Source organism: Labrus bergylta, chromosome 10 (assembly GCF_963930695.1).
Source record: "Labrus bergylta chromosome 10, fLabBer1.1, whole genome shotgun sequence".
NCBI lineage: Eukaryota > Metazoa > Chordata > Actinopteri > Labriformes > Labridae > Labrus > Labrus bergylta.
Window position 1 is genome coordinate 24650335 of NC_089204.1, and position 19356 is coordinate 24669690.

Consider the following 19356-nt stretch of genomic DNA (forward strand, 5'->3'; position numbering starts at 1 on the left):
CGGGGCAGGAAACAGGCTTTGTGGGTGAGGACACATGTCAGTAGAGCCGTTCGTGCAGTGATGTGTGTGTAGTGAAGAAGGGTGTTGGGCTGTGAGAGGGACAAGGTTCCCTACTTGAAATCCCCGCTGGCACAGCAAGCTGACCTACACGCAGCTGAAGATCAACAGGCTCCAGATGATAATGCTCTTTTTCAGAGAAATGGGGGATGACAGGAACAGGCTGCTTGACTACACCACCTAATTAAACACGGCTCACACCGGCACTAGCTTTGGGCAAAAACTGAAATTTAATCACATATCATTTTTGGCTTCTTGTCTTCTCTTCAATTTTCTGGAGAAAAAGTACGAAAGTAACCTATAACCTCCTTAAAATCCTGTTAGACATGGAAAAAAAAGCCCCACTTCCACTGCGGGAACGTTTTTACAGGAGGTACTGAATGCAATTCCACCACAGAGACCAGGGGCAAAGTAAAGTCCAAGAGACTTGGTTTTACCCTCAAATAGGTCCTTGCTCCAGGGAAAGCTCTCTCTGAAAGTACAGGGACAGTGGGGGTTTGGCTTTGCAGTCTGGATAAACTTGCAGCATTAAGAAGACCAACAGAGCACCAAGTGGATTAAGAGACCACATTTCAAATTTTCCTTGAATCAGCATCTCTACATTCATGACAGCCATTCTATTCATGAGTTGGTTGAGTTGCACTGTTGTGAAGAGCAGGTATGGAGGAAGAGCTTTCTCTGCAGGAGGAGGAGGAGGAGGAGTGGTCATAACTTTTCTAAGGAGGATCAAAACCAGGTGTGCATCTTTACCTTCCTGCTAACTCTTTGTCACAGCAATGGTTTGACAGTTCCTTTGTTTGAATGCATGTATTATATCTAGTACCTTGGTAAGATAATTTAGAATTAAACCATTGTTATTGAAGATGTTTACGATACAATGATCTGTTGAATATGTTCTGTCAGACATCGACATCAATTGGTGTCATCCTCTCTAACCTTGTCCACAGTAAATAACCCTGTTAATCTCAGTTTGTTTAACCAGTCTACAGCCTCAACAAAAGGCAATACTCCAAGTCATCTACTACTGAATGAGGCACTGATCTGGTGATCAACTTTACAAGCCATCAAACAAAGTCTAGCGGCTTGAACTTTTGCACTGAGAGTAGCATTAAGTCATCAAACACTGGTTGACAGCATGCAACATTAGTGTTCTGTTGTTTAAAAGTGAGTATGAACTTGATATTGTTGCGTAATTTGTGATCTGATCTTTTTGTCATCTTAACCAGTTTTAGCTTTCTGTGAATAAAATACAAAATGGCAAAATGGAAGTTTGGAGAAATGTTGTCGACGATAAAACTAAAGTGTTCATTTTATTTTAAACCCAAAACTACAAATAGAAGAACCAGAGAAAAAAACATTTTTTCATGGGTCTCTTACATTTTTCCTGAGTTGTCTTTGAAGAGGTAGCATCTGTCAATTTCACCATTATCCACGTCCTCTGCGCCTTCAAGCTGAATTGCAAGTGGTTTGTTGGTCAATTAAAATGGAGTGGTGCATATGTGACCATTTGTACTGCTAAAATAACAAGCGATGGTGTATCCTCAGTAAATCCAGATAAATAAGCCTAGCCTTTTATCCAGCGGCAGACTAATTGGCCCCCTCTGCTTTGAGCTAACCTGCATGAGGAAATAATGCACGTAGAATCAGAGACAAACTTTTAATCAGTTCTTAAAACTCAATTTAGTAGACTTCCTTTTATGTGATATCATTTTATTATTGCTTTTAATTGTCTTTTAAACATTAGATCTTTTGTTGATTTCTAAGCATCTTCTAATTGCTTTTATTTCCTTATTTTCCTCCATTTCTTCGTATTTCACTTATTTTCTTGAACTGCTTTTTATTGCTTTAGTGATTGGAGCCGTCACACATGACAAGGATGTGAGTGTTGTTTTTTTTCCATTGAGTTGTCTTTGCTTGCGCCATTCAGAGGAACGCTTTGTTTAAACAGTGAAACTCAAAACATTTTTAAAGTCTGGCCTCCCAATGAATGTTAAAAAGTTTCCCCTCCCCTACTAGCTCATCCTCTTTAAGTTGACAGAACTGAGCTCTGTCTTTATGAGAGCGCGGCTCCACATAGAGTAAAGCTTCTCTCCTGCAAGACGAGACCAAACTGCAGGGAGTAAAGCGTTTCATTGGGGGTGTTTGCGCCTGAATATCATTAGCACTGTCTGCTTTGTGAATTCAGACCTTAAGATGAAGCCGATAGCAGTGATGAAAATGTTTTGCCGCAATTTGCAACCGCAGTCAGTTCTTAGTTTCTTTACTTGCATGTTCATCACAGCACGTTGCAAAAAAAAAAAAAAGGTCTTGAATGAATTAAGTTATAATTGTGAATTTCTCAAAACTTCACAGGTCTTGATACCGCTGCAGAAAAGCACACAACACTGAGATTGAGGAACCTTTGGTCCTCTGGGAGTGACTAGGACAAGAAGTACTGGATACTTTTGGTGAAAATGTGGCGTGTCAGCCCAAACTCAGATAAAACATTGAGTTAGATAGCATAGTACCTGAGGGACAGGCAAAGCAAGCCCTGCATCAATCAGTTTTGGAGGCAGTGAAATGTGAACAGCATGGAGCAGATTAAGGCCAAAACAGTGGGACTGATGCCAGAGAAAACAGCAGAGGAAAAGAAAGCAAGCAACAGATACACAGAGGGATTATTCAGCATACACTGAGTGCACAAATAACTACAAACCAACTGTCGCTTTTCCTTTAATAACTTGAACTTGAATGCCACTTCTTGTGCATAAAATTAGCACCGGATGCAAAAAAAAAACAGAATAGTAGGTTTTTAAATATAGATCTTCAGAGAGGAACTTTTTCTACAAAGGCTTTGACCTTGAACTTCCACTGAGGGTTTATTTTTAGACCACTTTGTCATCTTGACTGTGAACGCACGAGTCATGAGGTGTTAACAAGAGACAGAAACAGAAGTGAATGATTAGCACAGGCGAATTAATTTCAGCGAGAATCTTCACATGTCTGGCGACAAAACGAGTGTGTTCTTAAAATGGATGTGAGCACTCAGACCTGCAAGGATGTGGCTTTTTTTTTTTCCTTTATTCCCTTCTTGTCCTATCACTTTGTCGCTTTTTTTCACTTTCACTAAACAAGATCATCAAAGGACACAGTCTTAACTTGTCACTGCCGCAGGGAAAATAGTTTTAAAATTAGGTGCAACAAAATCTTGTCGATTTATCTGAATATATATATTTATGCAAGTCTCATCAATCCAAATATACAGCCTCACAGACGCTCCCTGCTGGGTTTTTATATTGCATATTCTGAATTAAGACAACAGTGACTGCTCATCACACCGTGGTAAAGCACACAAGCAGGGGTCTTTAGCTTTGAGTAAGTTATCATCCTGGAAATGAACAACTTCCCCTCCCACTGTGAGCCCCATTACCACACACTGTGATGTGCCTTCGTTAGCTCCACAGACACAAATATGTAAAAAAAAAAACTCACACCCACAGAGTAAACCCTATGAGCACTTTCCACCACAGGTAGCAAATATGTTATTCATTCAACTTTAATTTGAAGTTTGATGTCAATTTTTGTCAAAAAGGAGGGGAAAGCGATGGACAGGTGTGTAATGATGTAGAAGGAGGTCACAGTGATTGCACAGTTTGATTCATTTTAAACTCGACAGGGGCTGAAGGAGACAAGCAAAGAGTAAAGATCACAGACTGTACCTTAAACATGCATTCCTCAAATGGGCAGGAGGGGGCAACTCCAAAAAGTTGCAAAACCAAACTGAGATGAGAGAACGAGCCTACTTCACAGTAAATAAATAACCTCAGATATTATTTTTCTAACGAGTTTCTCGCGTCATTTGTTGGTTTTAGGCTTTCTTTAATACAGAATTATGTTTAGCGTGTAAAGATAATATTCCCATCTAAACCAATGATAAAGCAAGGTATGCTTCAGGCACAGTGACCTGTGATTGACAAGTCGTTTACATGGCAACCAATCAATCCATCAATCTTTATTTGTAAAGCGTCATCTCATAACAAATTTTTATCTCAAGACACTTAACTAAAAGGGCAGGTCTAGAACATACTTTATCCAGATATCCAGATATCCCAAAGCCACTTCTGGCCCTAAAATTATAAGATAGAGACGAGAAAATATGAGGCTAGAGGCCTCTAAAGGGGGCTAAAAAAAACAATGGGCAATGTCGCTGTGGCTATGTCCACTTCTTTCATACGGGCCTATGAGAAATAAACCCATACTTTTCCTCACCTCAGTAAAACGATGCATTACCTCTCCAAGTCTGACCAGAATCTTTAAAGCTAGTCAGTACAACTCTACAAATATCCAAATTCCTTCCACACTCTGTAACAGTATAAGAAAGTTCTCGCAGCACTATCATGCATACAAATACACACACAGCTCAGCATCCCGGGGACCAGATTCAGACCAAATATATTTTATTCATGTATGACAGACTGATAAGAAAATCTCTTTGGTCATAGCCACGACCGGGTAGCAAAATAAAATTAAATAAAGAATAAGCCTCAAGGTATTAGACCTGAAAAACGGAGTCTGTGTTTCAAGTACATGTGTTGCTTTAAGTTTAGACCAGTGTGTGTAGTTCTATGCGCGCAGTTTCACTGCTATTGAAGTCTGTAATTGCTCATGCAACAGAAAGGTGCAGCGGCACAAGGGAGACGTAATCACAAGTTATTAATTAGAAATTATGAAGTCCAAGCAGCCTCTGGAGGAAGACTAACAACCAATTTCATTTAGAAAAATGTCAAAGCCTCTAAAAAAAAAAAGGCCCCTGACTCTGCAGTAAGAAATTAATTCAACCGTTTTTCTGGTGCTCATGTACGCTGTGAAGTGCTGCTGAGAGTTTTCTGCAGTGGTGAAGGAGAGAATTTGATCAAAAACAGAGCACAAGTGACTGGAAGGTTATTCCTGCAAAGAGTGAACCCAGATCACCTGAAGAAGACTGTGTTATTAAATTCACAATTGAATTATAATATGCAGTAATGACCGGTTTGTACTGCTGCTGGTTCCACAGCTACCAAAGACATTCATCTTCACACATGAAATATGGATTAATGGTTACCTATCACGAGAAAAAGTAATTAATAAACCTAAACCAATATGGTAGTGCACAGTTTGTAAGGATTAAAGTTGTTGGGCCAAAGGTGTTGCTCATTTCATCGATTATAAACAAATAAACAGCACCATGTCAATTTGAAATTACTACGTCAAGGCAGCCATTTTTAATTCACTAAAAACCAAACCAGCATTTCTTGAAGCATGTTTGGAAAACACAACTTGGACAAACTAGGTTATAAACCTTTACCCTCATTGACCAAACAATGGAAAAGTGACCAAATATCACATATACAGTACAGATGCGGTGTAAGAACCCGTGTCCACCCAGTGTTTTTAGTGTTTTTTTCCGGGCAGAAAAGCGCTGGCTGTGCATTCAGTAACGCTTGTATGAAGCGTTTGTGTGCTGAAAATAAAAGCGTCCATCCTGTCTCTATGACAACAGTCCGTTGACAACGGCCGCTGTATGCCCGATACTGCTCCGTTGCTTTTTTACTGTGTGTTTCATATTTGATATATAGATCGAAGAGGATGTGGGTACAAGACACGTTCAGTACGAGGCAAATATACGCGGAATATCATACATTTTGAAAAGAGCGCCGGTGACGTCAGCGGCGGCTTTCTGAAAAGTTTAAGGAGTTATAAGTCAAAAAGCGGCCTTTACGACCACAGCTGTCAAAAAAAGATTCTGCGCGCTGCAAATTTTCTCTAGTCGGCCACCTGCTTCTGCAAACGCTCTCGCCTCATTGACAACAATTGAAAAAAGATGCTGGCACTCTAGGTGGACACGGGGACACGTCATCTATTGATCTTTATCATTGATTATTCTGCAGATTATGAAAGGAGTGAAAAACATCTAACATTGTGGGAAAAAAAAATCATCACATTGTCACAGACCCTGAAGTGACATCTTTAAATTGCTCTTTCATCCAACAGCCAAAAATGCTATTTCTCTTTTTTGACTGCTTTCTGTAATTAACTGTCATAAAAAAAAACAAGCAGCAGCAAGTCATTCTGATTAAAACGTTTGAACCAAACTGCAGCCTTCAGTGTAAAAGAAGAAAGCCACAGCAGAAATGCAAAACACTGCAAAGCAAAGGAATCCCCATTAGGTCATGGGGGTTGATATATTTCAGAACTCATCCATTTAGATTATATTAAGGATAGCGTTTCATAATATTTTTGGTTATAGGGGGCGGGGCTAAGTGGACTGACATGCTGATGCAGTGTAGCGTTTTGCCATGAGGCTTAAAACCTCTGCTCCACTTTTGATTCTGTCAGCGTAGCTTGACCCAAACTAAAGTCAGCATTTCCAGCATGTTGACATCCATCAATAAGTTTCTAAGTGCCTCTTCAGAAATCAATGGTAGAATCACCAATTTTTTTTTTTTACAGCTGAAACTATGGTTGAAACATGAGAAGAACTGAAATGAATTAACACTTGGCGTTTGATTTTCATAAGATCGATTAATCATATCAGCTCTTTGGGTTCTTCAGGTAAATCCCAGCATAGCTCTTCCAAAACCCAGTGGCACCAGCACCCGTAATCCTGTACGCACTGTGCCTACATTTTGTTTAAACTATTATTTTTTCAATCAACCATGACAACAGCCGAGCCTGTCTTTTACTCTCTTATCAGATTAGCATCTTGACTTAGTTTCTTTGGCGTCATCCACCCACTAAGACAGTGACGTCTTCTTAATTAATGGCCGCTGATTGGCGTTAACGTCACTGGCTTTAGGTCAAAGGTTAATAACCTGAAAATGTTCCAGTTGCTCTTCATGACTCTGTTAATGTGAGACCTGGCTTATTGGAAACAGATAAGCAGCCCAAAAATAAGCAAATGGAAAAATATCTCTCAAGCTTCTGGAAACATAAATCCACCGGTCATCAGACTTAAGGCTTAAAAACACACTTTTAAAGTTATCATGGCCTTAAGGCAGAGTCATTGCGCAAGTTTGTTTTATTTCTCAGTTTTCTTTTTGTATTAGTTTTTCTTAATGCTCACCATATGCTCCAATGATTTTAGAACTTCTGTATGTATCGTTTGAGACATTGTAATGACAAAGCAGAGGACAGTAAGTAAGCACAGGAGATGCTGCAGGAGAGGATGAGAGGTTACACAGAGAAAAATCGAGACAGGTACTGTCAGCCTGGACTGTTTCTGTTAGATAAGAGCTCGACTAAAGGACGGATCAATAGGGCTCACAGAGATTCTATACAACAAACACTACAACATCTACAGGCGCCGACTCTGCAACACAACAGAAAGGTAGTCAATGTGTGTTTAAGTGTGTGTGTGTGTGAACTGGGATATTTAACGTATGCATTTTTAAGTGCGTGTTTGTGTGTGTCGGTGTGTGTGTTTGTGTGTGTCGGTATGTGTGTTTGTGTGTGTCGGTGTGTGTGTTTGTGTGTGTCGGTATGTGTGTTTGTGTGTGTCGGTGTGTGTGTTTGTGTGTGTCGGTGTGTGTGTGTTTGTGTGGGCGAGAAACAAGCTGAACAGTATTTAATACATCTTAATTGCATTAAACAGAGAAAGTCCCACTATTAGGGAAATTGACATAAACAAAGCTCTAAGGCAGATAAGGAGAGGAGGACACACACACACACACACAGACGCGCACACACACACACACACACACACACACACACACACACACACAGACGCACACACACAAGCCAGCATGGCCTTGTTTCCCCTACAGAGGCTAATGAAACAAACTAATTAGTGGGCAAAGTAGGGGCAAGAAGGAGGGTGACTGCAAATGACTGTCATCTGTAATGCACACGCACACACACGCACGCACACGCACGCACACACACGCCAACACAGAGAAACAGCAGGCTTCTAACTATTGTGCAGGTCCATGGTGGGACATTCAGGGGATTGTGATTATTCTTATAATTCATAGAACTAATTATAGACACGGGGGCATTTCCAGACCCACAGTGTGTCGTCTCAAGGCTCATGCGATGTCAAAAGTCGAGACATTTCTTTTTTTTTTCTCTTTTTCATGCACTGACTTTATCCGGTGAGGTGCACAGATTAAACACTTAACCTGGGGCTCTCTTAATGTCATGCGACCTGTTTTGCATAGGCTAAATGACTTTCAGTTACGCACACAGTTTCGACGGAGGAGTAGATTCTTTCGCTCCATGCCCGAGTTAAATGGCACGTCCCTCAGCACCTTTGGCACGGCCAAAAAAAGCCACAAAACCCAAATACCAAACCCTGAATGGCCTTGATGAAATCCCCCATGTAGCTCAGCCATTATACAGTTCAGCCCTCACCGGCTATCATCGCACCGAGGCAGACATCTCTCTCTCTCGCTCTCTCTCGCTCTCTCTCTCTCTCTCTTATGAACAGACACACAGGAGCCAGTAGTCATGGTAACTCCATTCTGGGTATGTGCATGCACACAAACATGCACACAGTGTTTTTAACAAATACTTCATGGATGTGAGCTGGGGAGGCTGTGGAAGCTAGTTAGCCGTGTGACAGGTGAGGAGTTTGTTTTGCTAGCAGGATGTCAAACCCCATGATATGACAATGTTTGTGTTTCCTGAACAGACTTTACAGTATGTGTGTGTGTGTGTGTGAGTGTGTGTGTGTGTGTGTGTGTCTGTGTGTGTATCTTGTTTCAGTGTGGGTATGCATGAGGCCCCCAACAGATGTCCACAACATCAATACGATTACCACAACTCATTCATACAGTTGAATGGAAAGCTAGGAAAAATAGCATAATCAAAGTCAATTAATTAACCAATAGATTATATTTTGAAACATGTACACTGACTTTTAGTATTGAATGAAACAACACGAAGTTTAAAATGGGACTGTGTACTGTGTAATGGTTTCAGGAATGAGAGGCGTTTAGTCTGGATTTTCCTTTATCAAGTAATTCAAAGAACACAAACATTTGATAGTCTATTTCTTTATTAATGCTTTCCTACTTCAACGATCTTTATATATATATATATATATATATTTCTATTTAAAAATCTTGGCATTTCCTTAAATCTGGTTCCTGTAGTTTCTAGCAAATGTTACTGAAACAGGAGTTAACTGAGTATTTGTTGTGCTTTAGGAACTATTTCAAGCAGTGGATAAATATGCATTTGGTGAAGTATTTACAACAGCAGGATGTTATTTGTAGTATTTTCTACAAATTAACTACAGTGCCCATGTTCACAGTACTACAGAAACATGTCACCCAGTGCAAGACTGAAGCTCATTTATGCGTCTTTAACAGTTTATGGATTAAGCTTAGGTCTGCTGCAAAGAGAGTAATGTTTCTGTAATTAACTTTTTTGACCATGGACTAAAAGTTAGTGATACTTTTGAGATTTTTCACTCGAAAACTCAACTTGCGCATGCTACATGTTACACGGGAGCTTCTTGGCGTGTGGACCTTGTTTTCCTTCTTTAACTATTTGTGTTTTCGGATCCAGCACCCACTTAGTGTCACCGCGTCTCTTTTTAGATTTTTCATTGTATATTAATGAGGACAACATGTCTTGAACCGCTGAACTGACACTACACTCCTTCTAAAACCAAGCACACATCTAACTTACTGATAGAACACCGAGGATCCGTCAGGTCAGCACAGTTCACAGCAGAACAGATTCTTCTGCCGGATTGGAGCAGACACTCACATTTGTGGAAAGTTCAATGACTGGATTGTTTTCAGTACTTTTTTTTGTCTCGCCTTTTTTCCTACACTCAGCTAATCGGATTGAGAGCCCTGCAAGGAGCCAGTCATAAACCAGCATGATAATACTTCACTTTCACAACATAATTTGTTTTTAAAAATGAATTATTTAAAGTGTATTTTAACTTAAAAGTTTGTTCCATGTCCCATCTGTTGACATAGAGGAGGAGGGGGCTTATATCCTACACTCCTACACTTAATGTTTTGGCTTCAATCCCAGGGGGTTGTTGTTTCGTCCATCTTAATATAAAGTCTGTGGTCTGGACACTTTATACAGCCAAGGGTAACAACATGTTTGTATGTATGGACATGCCTCTCCACACATGCACGCACGTCCAATTGCTGATTTCCCAGCATGAACACGAAGCTCTGCACACAGTCGGAAGAGATAACAAGGGGGGAAAAAAAAGTGAGGTGGCGACAAACAGCAGAGATGTCAAATTAGCATTCACACACTGCTCTATTGACAAGGTCATCTTAACACATCCTTTCATCTCCACCTTCTCGGATCAACTGCTGAGATTCAATAGAAACCACGCGACTTTGTTGTGTCTTCCCAAAGGCGGGGTGTGCCACTGCTCAATATCACTCACAGGACAAAAAAGGAGGAAAATGGTTGTAAAGCTTAGCAGCAGGCTGTCAATAAGCAATTTTATAGAGGGTGTTTCTCGCAAAGGACACTTCATTCAGCCAAGAGTACACTCAACGGGACAAAGAGTGTGAGGACATAAAAGATTGTCTAAGAATTACCGAAGATGGGGACCGAGCTTAAACAACTTTATCTCATCTCAGAGCCGGCAGTGGCATTATAAAGTTGTACGTTTCTACAGGGAGAGGGCTAGAGAGGCAGGAAACGTGATTTGAAGTCACACTGAGAGCTGGCTCAAGGGCTGGATAAAAGGCTGTGTGTCTTTTCTCCCACTGAGAGATTCTCAATGGAGGTGGAATGCCACATGCTTCCAGAGGGCAATCTGTTTGACTGTTAGAGAGGGAGAGAGGGAACGAGGGAGAGCAGGAGGTAAGAGAGGACAGAGCTGTAAGAGGGGGAGAGAAGAAGTAAAAAAGATAGATAGAAAGGGGGGAAGGAGTGAGTCCATTCAACCCCAACAGCTTTCTAATTCCTACTGTGCATACTGATCATTTGATTCTATTATTATGCACAGGAACTGAGGAAAGGGGAAAAAATATATCCCCGGCTGCATGCATGCACGCATTCATTCAGCACATATGAATATACATACTGTATGTGTGGACAAATGACTGGTATCTTGCGTCTCTTTGATGTTTGCTTTGTGGTCTCGTCTTGACATGAACAAAGCACTTAGACGTATTGTTTACACACACACACACACACACACACACACACACACACCATGGACATACACACGCGCAAACTCCACTCTCACTCTGAAAAATCTGCTCTGCAACCATTCAGGTAGGAAAACAAACTGAGACACTAGTTCATGAAGAAAACAATTGTCATCACTTTTTGCAAATTCAGAACAAACTCCGGCAAAGACCACCTCCACCTCGCTTCTCTTGCAAAACCGAAACAGCGACCCTTTTGCGTCTTGGATAGGAAGTTTTTTTGGTGCTTACCTTGGGGGAGCGTCCCCATGAGGAAGTGGTAGAGATAGCGAACCACCTTAGTGAGCTGCCTCTTGCACCTTTTCCTGCACTGGCTCATCTTGGTGCAGCTTTTGGTGGTGGAGGTAAAGGTGAGGATAGTGATGCTAGTCTGCCGGTTGAAGCAAGCTCTCTCAAGGTAAGAAGGGAGGAAGAGAGCACTCTAAGTCTGGTGTGTGTGTGTGTATGTGTGTGTGTGTGTGTGTGTGTGCGTGTATGTGTGTACATGGAAGTCTGCCTGCTGCTGCCTCTCTTCTCCTCCTGTCTCACCCCACTTCTTTCCTCTCTCTCTGTCGTCCTCCCCCCTCTCTCTCTCTCTCTCCCTCTCCCTCAGTCTCTCCTCTGCTCTTCTCTCCACCTGTAGGGCGCTGCCTGTCAATCAGCCAGCATCTCTCTATCCCCTCCCCCTCACGTTCTGAGATGCTCTGCTCTGGACTCTCATTGGCTGGAAGCGGAGTGTGCCGGAAAATTACGGCGCACATGCCAGAGTGCGTATGTGCGTGTGTGTGTGTGTGTGATTGTATGTGTGTGAGTGAGATGTATACTACGAGCTGGCTTGAGTGGCAGGTGGTGGTTTTTCTCTCGAGCGGCACACATCTTGTTGGTGTTTTTCTTTTCTCCACTCATAAAGAAGTCCGCCTCTGACAGCGTGAGTGCGTGTGTGTGTGTGTGTGTGTGTGTTTTTTCCAGCAGGAGGTTGAGTAAAGTGACAGAGGAAACAAACCGAACCCATTAATTAGCATCACACACACCGTCCCTCTCTGACTGTCTCTCCCTCGCTCGCTCATTAATAGTATTCATAACAGAGACAGAGAGAGAGAGAGGGAGGAGAGAAGCAGCAAAAAGGAGAAGTGAAAGTACACGAGGAGACAGATAGGGAGGTGGAGATAGGGCCAAAAAGAGGAATGCATAATTAATATCTGTTCCTCCTGTCTCCAGTGTGGTAAAATTTAAAAAGGGAGGAAAAGCTGACAGGAGGAAAGAGGTTGTTGGACAAATACCAGCCCTCAGCAGCTGCTGATGGAGGGATTATTATCTGCCAGGCAGGGAGGAAAAAAGGAGAAGACAGGAGAAAGAGGAGGAGCTTTGAGAGGGGGAGGTAGTTCTTTAAAGCCTTTCTGTCTTCGTCTTTATCTCTCAGCCTCTAATGTCTTCCTCAGTCAATGTAAACACTCTCAGAGTGTCTGAACAGCAGAACACACTCTCCTTGTTTTCCCTGTTGACACATTTTATTGTCTGTTGCCTCCCCTTCTCCCCATATTACGCTACTAAACGGCTGCCACTCCACCTTGATCCTCTTCCTCCCCGATGCCGAATTAAAAGTGATTACCGTTACCACAGCAACCCCAGACTCCATGGATTTTTCTGGGAGCACGAGCGTCACACTCGCACACTCACACTAACATGGACGTGCACACTCCTGTCTGTTCTTGAGAGAAAATCAATCAAGTGTCAGGCAGATGCTGCCTCTAAACGCTCTCCTTCTCGTTCCGCAGGTTCGTGCCACTCGTTCTCATTTAGGAGTCACAGAGAGGGGTTAAAGTACAGCCAGGTGTTTGACAGCAAGATGTTCTGGCTCATTAAGAGATGATGGGACAACGGGAGACAGGATAAAGAAGCTGTCAAATAAACAAGTCACAGAGAAGGACCTAAATGTTTTGTTTGTTTGTTTGTTTTTTTTAGAAAAAAGGTCCAGGGGGAAAAAGCCTGCACAAAATTGGGGATAGTTGAAGAGAGGGGTTGCTTTGAGGTGAGCCCACAGAGAATAAACAGCTTCATGAGTTTCAAAGCAACTTTCAGCTCATTGCTTTCATTTTTTTGGGACAGCAACTTAAAGGAGCAATAAGTAACTCTGACACCTAGCGTTACAAATTGGTACTGCAGTCAAAATTCTAAACATTGTAGAGAGCTGTCTCCCCCTGTCCCCTCCTCTCTTGGGAAGAGTTGATGCACACGTCGGTTGCCATGTCATTCACACTGAAGCTTCAGTGTTTAGACAGCTTTGCATCGGTCTTGTAATCCTTCTGCGTTCTAACCTCTCTCTCCATTTTTCAATAAGCATCTCCAATATTTATCCTTGTCTTATCACGTTTCTGGTCATGGAGCTTATCAGAAAAATATTAAGGCTCTTTAAGTCGCTTTCACCACCTGTTGGTTTGATGTGATAACTGGTTTCATAGAGCAAACGAGTGCAAAACGGCTGTGTGGGAGTGCCTTAAATCCATCTACCAAACAGATAAGATCATTTGAGGCTGGAATGGAAACTTAGGAGGAGGACATACTGGCTGCTGCATCGTTGTCAGAGAAGCTCGCACTTCAACATGGCATGTTTCCTTCATGTCTGATGATAATAAGGTCATTTTATGACTTAATTCAGTAGATGTCTTACATATTGGTTCTTTAAAAAAAGTAACAAAATAATAATGTATATTCACTTAACACATTAGGATAAAGTAAAGCACATTTGTCACAAGAAGTTGTAAAATTGCATTTTAAATAAAATATTATCTTTTAAAATAAAAATAAAGGGATTGGGACTCAAACTTTGTCTTAGCAGAAAGACACAACAAGTCACATGAAAGCACAATACAGACCTTTAACATTGACTCACCAGAAAAACATGGTGACAGACTCTGACACACAATGAAATGTAGCTGTAATATGGAACAAAGTTTGTCATACAATGAACAAGATCTTTTTGAGAAAGTTAAAATGTGATTGTTGGCAGACGATGATGATTATCAACATTTTTTCATATATTACACATACGTAAACACACAATCAATGCACATCCTTACTTGCTCACTGCTCGCCTCCTTAAGTCTATGAATAATAGAGTTTGCTCTCATTGTAGCTTCAGAAAACACACACACACACACACAAACACAAACTGAGGGGTAAAAGCTGAAGAAGAGCTGAAGTGACAGATTGAGCGATCAGTGTAGCATGAAAGATTACAAACTTCCAAAAACACCATCTCCTGGACACACACACAAACACATGCACACACAAAACCGAAAGGGCGTTCTCTCTGATGAAGAAAGGTTAAAGTTAAGTAAAGCCAGCATTGTTCTCAGGAGATTGAGAGGAACACAGAGTCTAACCAACATTTATATATATGAGAATCAAAAACCAGACAAATAGACAAATATAGGCATACTGAAAAAAGTAAAATAGTAAAAATAGTGCAGATATGTAAGTGGTGAAATAAATATATATGAACCCTAAAAAACTGGGAACAAAGTAAACAGAGGGGAAGGCAGGATCTGATCGTGTAAAATCAAAGGTCAGAAGAACAAAACAAATATTTTGTCTGGTTCAATCACACAAATCTCTCTAAAGTTGATCACTAAGACACTCAGAAAGTTTTTGTTCATCAACGTGTATTATTTTTAATGATAACCCCAGAAACCCCTCCCCCTCCCCACTCCCAACCCCCCAACACATACACACACCACCCCCTTTTTCAAACTACTTCAAGGATTTCTCTGTTTATGCCCACGTTCTGAATCTGTCATGCATTGCACTCTGCATTGTGTTAAGAATCTGCAGAACAGGTGTTTACAGATGTTTGTTCCTTCAAATGAAACCAGCGAGGTTCCGCATGGGAAGTCAACTTAAGCACTTAAAACAGTAATTTGTCACATCAGTTAAACTTTGTTTCATTGGAGAGGGGAAAGATGATATATATTTAAAGATGCTTGAAAAGAAAAACAAGAAACAGAAAATCTTGTGCCATTAGATAAGGAGCTCTGACTTTCTCAGCCTGCTTCACTGACTCTTCTTCTTCAGAACCTGCTTCAGACCCTCTTCAGCACAACATATTCTAATCACAGACTTTTTTAAATGATATGGATCCAGCCAAGTTCGCATCACAGCCGTAAAGGGGGTTTAAGAACTGTCTAAATGGCTTTTATGAGCCAAATGTTGAGCATTTTGTCCCTATCTTGTTGTGTTGGAGCTAAAAGTGACCATAATTTAATGATTGGTTACCCATGGTTACAACTCTACCCTAGACAACAGGTGGCATTCCCTATTTGTGTACTACTTGTACTGAAGCTACAGCAAAATCACACCCTTCTTTATCTGTTATTTTATCTAATTTGGACAGTTATTCACTAAATGAACAGCATGCTGAGTTGAAGAAAGTTTAAAAATGACGATTGAGGCCAAAAACGTATTGAACAATGTTTCAAATAAACACAAAGTAAAGGGTAAGATTTTCATCTGGTTTCAGATCGTCAGACTTTTTTTTTGCCCTCAGTGGAGTCTCCCCCTGCTGGCCATTAGCATGAATGCAGGTTTAAGTCACTTAATATTTGTTTCCATAAGACCTTTAATCATTGGTAGATGAGGTACGACATTGTTGTATTGATTGTTGGTGAAACTGTTTAACTTCCGTCTTTTTAAAGAGGATAACTTTTTTCCACAGCAAGTATTTTCTGAAGGGTCTGTGTACACATAATTTCATAATTCTGACTCAGACTTGAAGTCACAAGTAATTTTGCCCTCTCCAGGAATGTATCTGTCACATCTGTCTTCAGTATATCCTTACTTATTCAACACATACTCTCTCTCTCCCCCCCCCTGCAGCTCTGACACAGCGGGTGACAGGGAGCATGTCAGACCCTCTGCAGGTTTATGACAGGTTTACTGAGGGTGTAGAGGAGCTTGTCTGCAGCTCTGAGAAGCCATCAGGTGAGCCAACCACACTGACAAACAGAACAGGTAAAACGTAGAGGAAAAATGACACATCGTCAAGATTATAAGATGAAATGAAAAGGAGGGGGAAGTGATTAGTATCGAAGCAAATAACGGGGCAGACTGCTCTGAAATCTGCAGCATGTTTTGTTATTGTTTTAAATGCTGTGACACATTTCCAGGATTTGTTCCAAGGCCTCTTGCTTTCAGTATATGCGAGTGTGCAGAGGCAGCCTTGGCAATGCTTTGCCTATTTCAATTAAAAATGGGGCCCTGACTCCAAAGGGTTCAAAGTGACACTCAAGGATTGAATAATTCATCCTCCTTTTTATGAATTTTAGAACACAGAGTTTTCTGAGCTCAGGTTCCTTTTGGATTTCAAAGGCTTATTGTGTGAATTAAAGTCAGCATCCACTGCCTAAAATATAATCAGTAATGATGGTACTGTGTCACTTCTGGTCCCACTGGTTTGTTGGCAGTGGGCTGTTGTACCTGATGGCGATCTGAACACAAGTGGTGGGCAGCTTTAAGTCCAGCTGTTCACACCTGGCATTAAAAGGCATATCTACTTGAGTCTGCACTTGAGTTAGCAGCTCTCTTTTCATCTCAATATGCAGATAAGCACACATATGAAAAAAACATCCATTATCTATACCGTTTGGGGTCTCGGGCGGCTGCAGTCGATCCCAGCTGTCATTGGACGAGAGGCGGGGTACACCCTGGACTGGTGGTCAGTAAATCCCAGGGCTGCCAGATAGAGAGACATCCAGCCACAATCATATTCACATCACAATTTAGAGTCACCAATCGACCTAACGAGCATATCTTTGGAGTGTGGGAGGAAGCTGGAGGACCCGGAGAGAACCCACACATGCACGAGGGAGAACATGCAGACTCCACACAGAGAGATTCCTGTCCAATGGGGATTCGAACCAGGAAGCTCCTCGCTGTGCGGCAACAGCGCTAACCACTGCACCACTCTGCAACCAATATTTCATTCATAATATTTAATTTACAACATTTTATATCTCTTACTTAGATTTGGGCTGCAACTGTGAAATGTGAGTGTGGCTGGTTTTCTATATGTCAGCCCTGTGATCAAACAGTCCAGGGTGTACCTCGCCTCTCGCCCGATGATAGCTGGGATCGGCTCCAGACCCCCCCCCCCCCGGGATCCCGCAAGGAAAAAGCAGTATGGATAATGGATGGATGGATTAATTCGATTTGTTGAAACTGAGTTGCATTGTATGTTTTATTGAATTACTTCTTTGGTTTTCTCTCTCTAACAGCGATTAACTTAGATGCTATAGTTTCCCTTCAAGAAAGTCCTTCTGATTCTGATTCTGTAACAGCTCTTGCACAATCATTACGTATCCATTACAAACTCTATATCACAGTTTAATAACCCAACAGTGGGGAATACCACTGACTGACAGGATCATAATGAGACATAATCAGTGTGACTGCTGTTCACATATAAATACTACAGTGAATGTATAATGCCTCATTATGGATGTACAGCCACTGTCAGAGGAGAATGTATGTGTGTAGCAGCAACGCATACACACTCACTGATTTTTTTAAATTTGATTACAACCCCCCTGCTGTGATAAACAAACAAACAAACAAATAATCTTTCTAACATCCAGCTCATCTACAAGCAGCTCCATTTCTGTGTGACTAAACGACCTTCTTTATCTTCCTCTAGGCTTCTTCAATCATGATTAACCAAGAACAACATTGTATTAGGCTAATATCAGCTAAACAACAACTTATAAGTTAGTGAAGTGAAGTGTTTTTACTTCCAAGATTCTGAGTCCCCAACAACAAAACATCCAGGGTGTGAACCTATCAGACAGATGCAGGCTGCAGGCCATTATCAACTCTAGAGACACCCAATAAACCAAGAAAATCACACCTCCCACATCGAGGCCTTTTAGCACCAATTATCAGCTGACAAAAACCTTTCGTATTTAGAGCTGATGTGTTGATTTAGACTTCAATCAAGTGAGAGGCGCTTTAATTTTAGACAAAAAGACTAAAAATAGTCTACTGCAAAGCCATGACCACAGTAGCTTTTAAAACTATGATACTACAAATAAAAACAATTACATGCCTTCAAACCAAATCTGAGGTGCCATGAAAGTGCCATCTTAGTTCCTGTAAACTTTTTGTAAATTATTGTATTTCAATAACAATGTTTGAGATTAAAAAAAATGTAAATACAAAAATAATCCTGCAAAACCTTTACAATACAAATATATCAGAGGCTGTAGTTAAAAAGTCTGAGCACGTTCCTGCATGTGGCTGATTTTTGACAGAAACTGAGATGACTCTTCACAACTGAGCATTGATGGAGAGAGTTTAGTTCTGTAAGATGTATGAGGCTAATAAACATAGCTTTTAGAGCTAATATAAAACACATCATTCATAGCTCTCAAAACAAACAGGGTGTGTAAATATGTTTAACATTTATGCTAACTGCTAACAATAATGATTCAAAATGTTCAATCCATTTCCAAAAGAGTTTAATATCTCAGTGAAATAAAAACTATATATATAAAAACTGCAGAGCCTCGAAGGCAGGAGGTAAAGAGGAGCTGCTGGCAGACAGAGACAGAGAGGTCAGACACACAAGAAGAGAGATAAGATTAGTACAGTGGCAGGTGAACTTGCTGCACCATTGACCTGACTGTGAAGCTCCAGATCTGCAGGCTGTCTGACTGATGGCTTCGATCATTAAATGAAGACCCTTAAGGCCTTAAACCCTAAATTGACCCTAACGTGATTGTCAGAAACACCATCAAACAGCCAAGAATCTGGGGCTTTTTTGGTAGGTCAAGGAGAGGATAAATATATCCGTCTGTTTCACCTCACCTGCTTCCAATTTATTTTCCTTTGACTGTTTTCTTTCTCTGTTTCTGTGCTCAATTCAATAAAGTAGCCACGGCATGTCTCTGTGTTAGAGTTGTTCGGATACAAGTCTCATTAATGCCTAATATGAGGTATCAAGGTGAGTGTGCTAGTCAATAATGCACCAACCTCAACTATCATTTAACAGGCCCCCTGAAAAATGTTTCTTTTTCTTCAAATTGTAGCTTTCCAAGCAATAATCTAAGCTTTGTCTCCAAATAGAAACTAGGGACGTTACGTGGCGAAATTTAGGATTAAAATTCAGACCAGC

The 19356-nt window shown here is 41.1% G+C and overlaps 1 protein-coding gene across 4 annotated transcripts in view; it reads right to left on the minus strand.

The window, feature by feature from the left end:
- LOC109990751 (Kv channel-interacting protein 2) overlaps window positions 1-19356 on the minus strand; it is a 107936-nt gene that overhangs the window by 45497 nt on the left and 43083 nt on the right. The window contains exon 1 of one of the 4 annotated variants that reach the window (XM_020642957.3): window positions 11445-12138. The exons of the other annotated variants lie outside the window; for them this stretch is intronic. Within the exon in view, the coding sequence (XP_020498613.1) occupies window positions 11445-11532 (88 nt within the window). The 5' untranslated portion in view covers window positions 11533-12138. Of the gene's footprint in view, window positions 1-11444; window positions 12139-19356 lie in introns of those variants that run through there. 4 annotated transcript variants of the gene reach the window in all.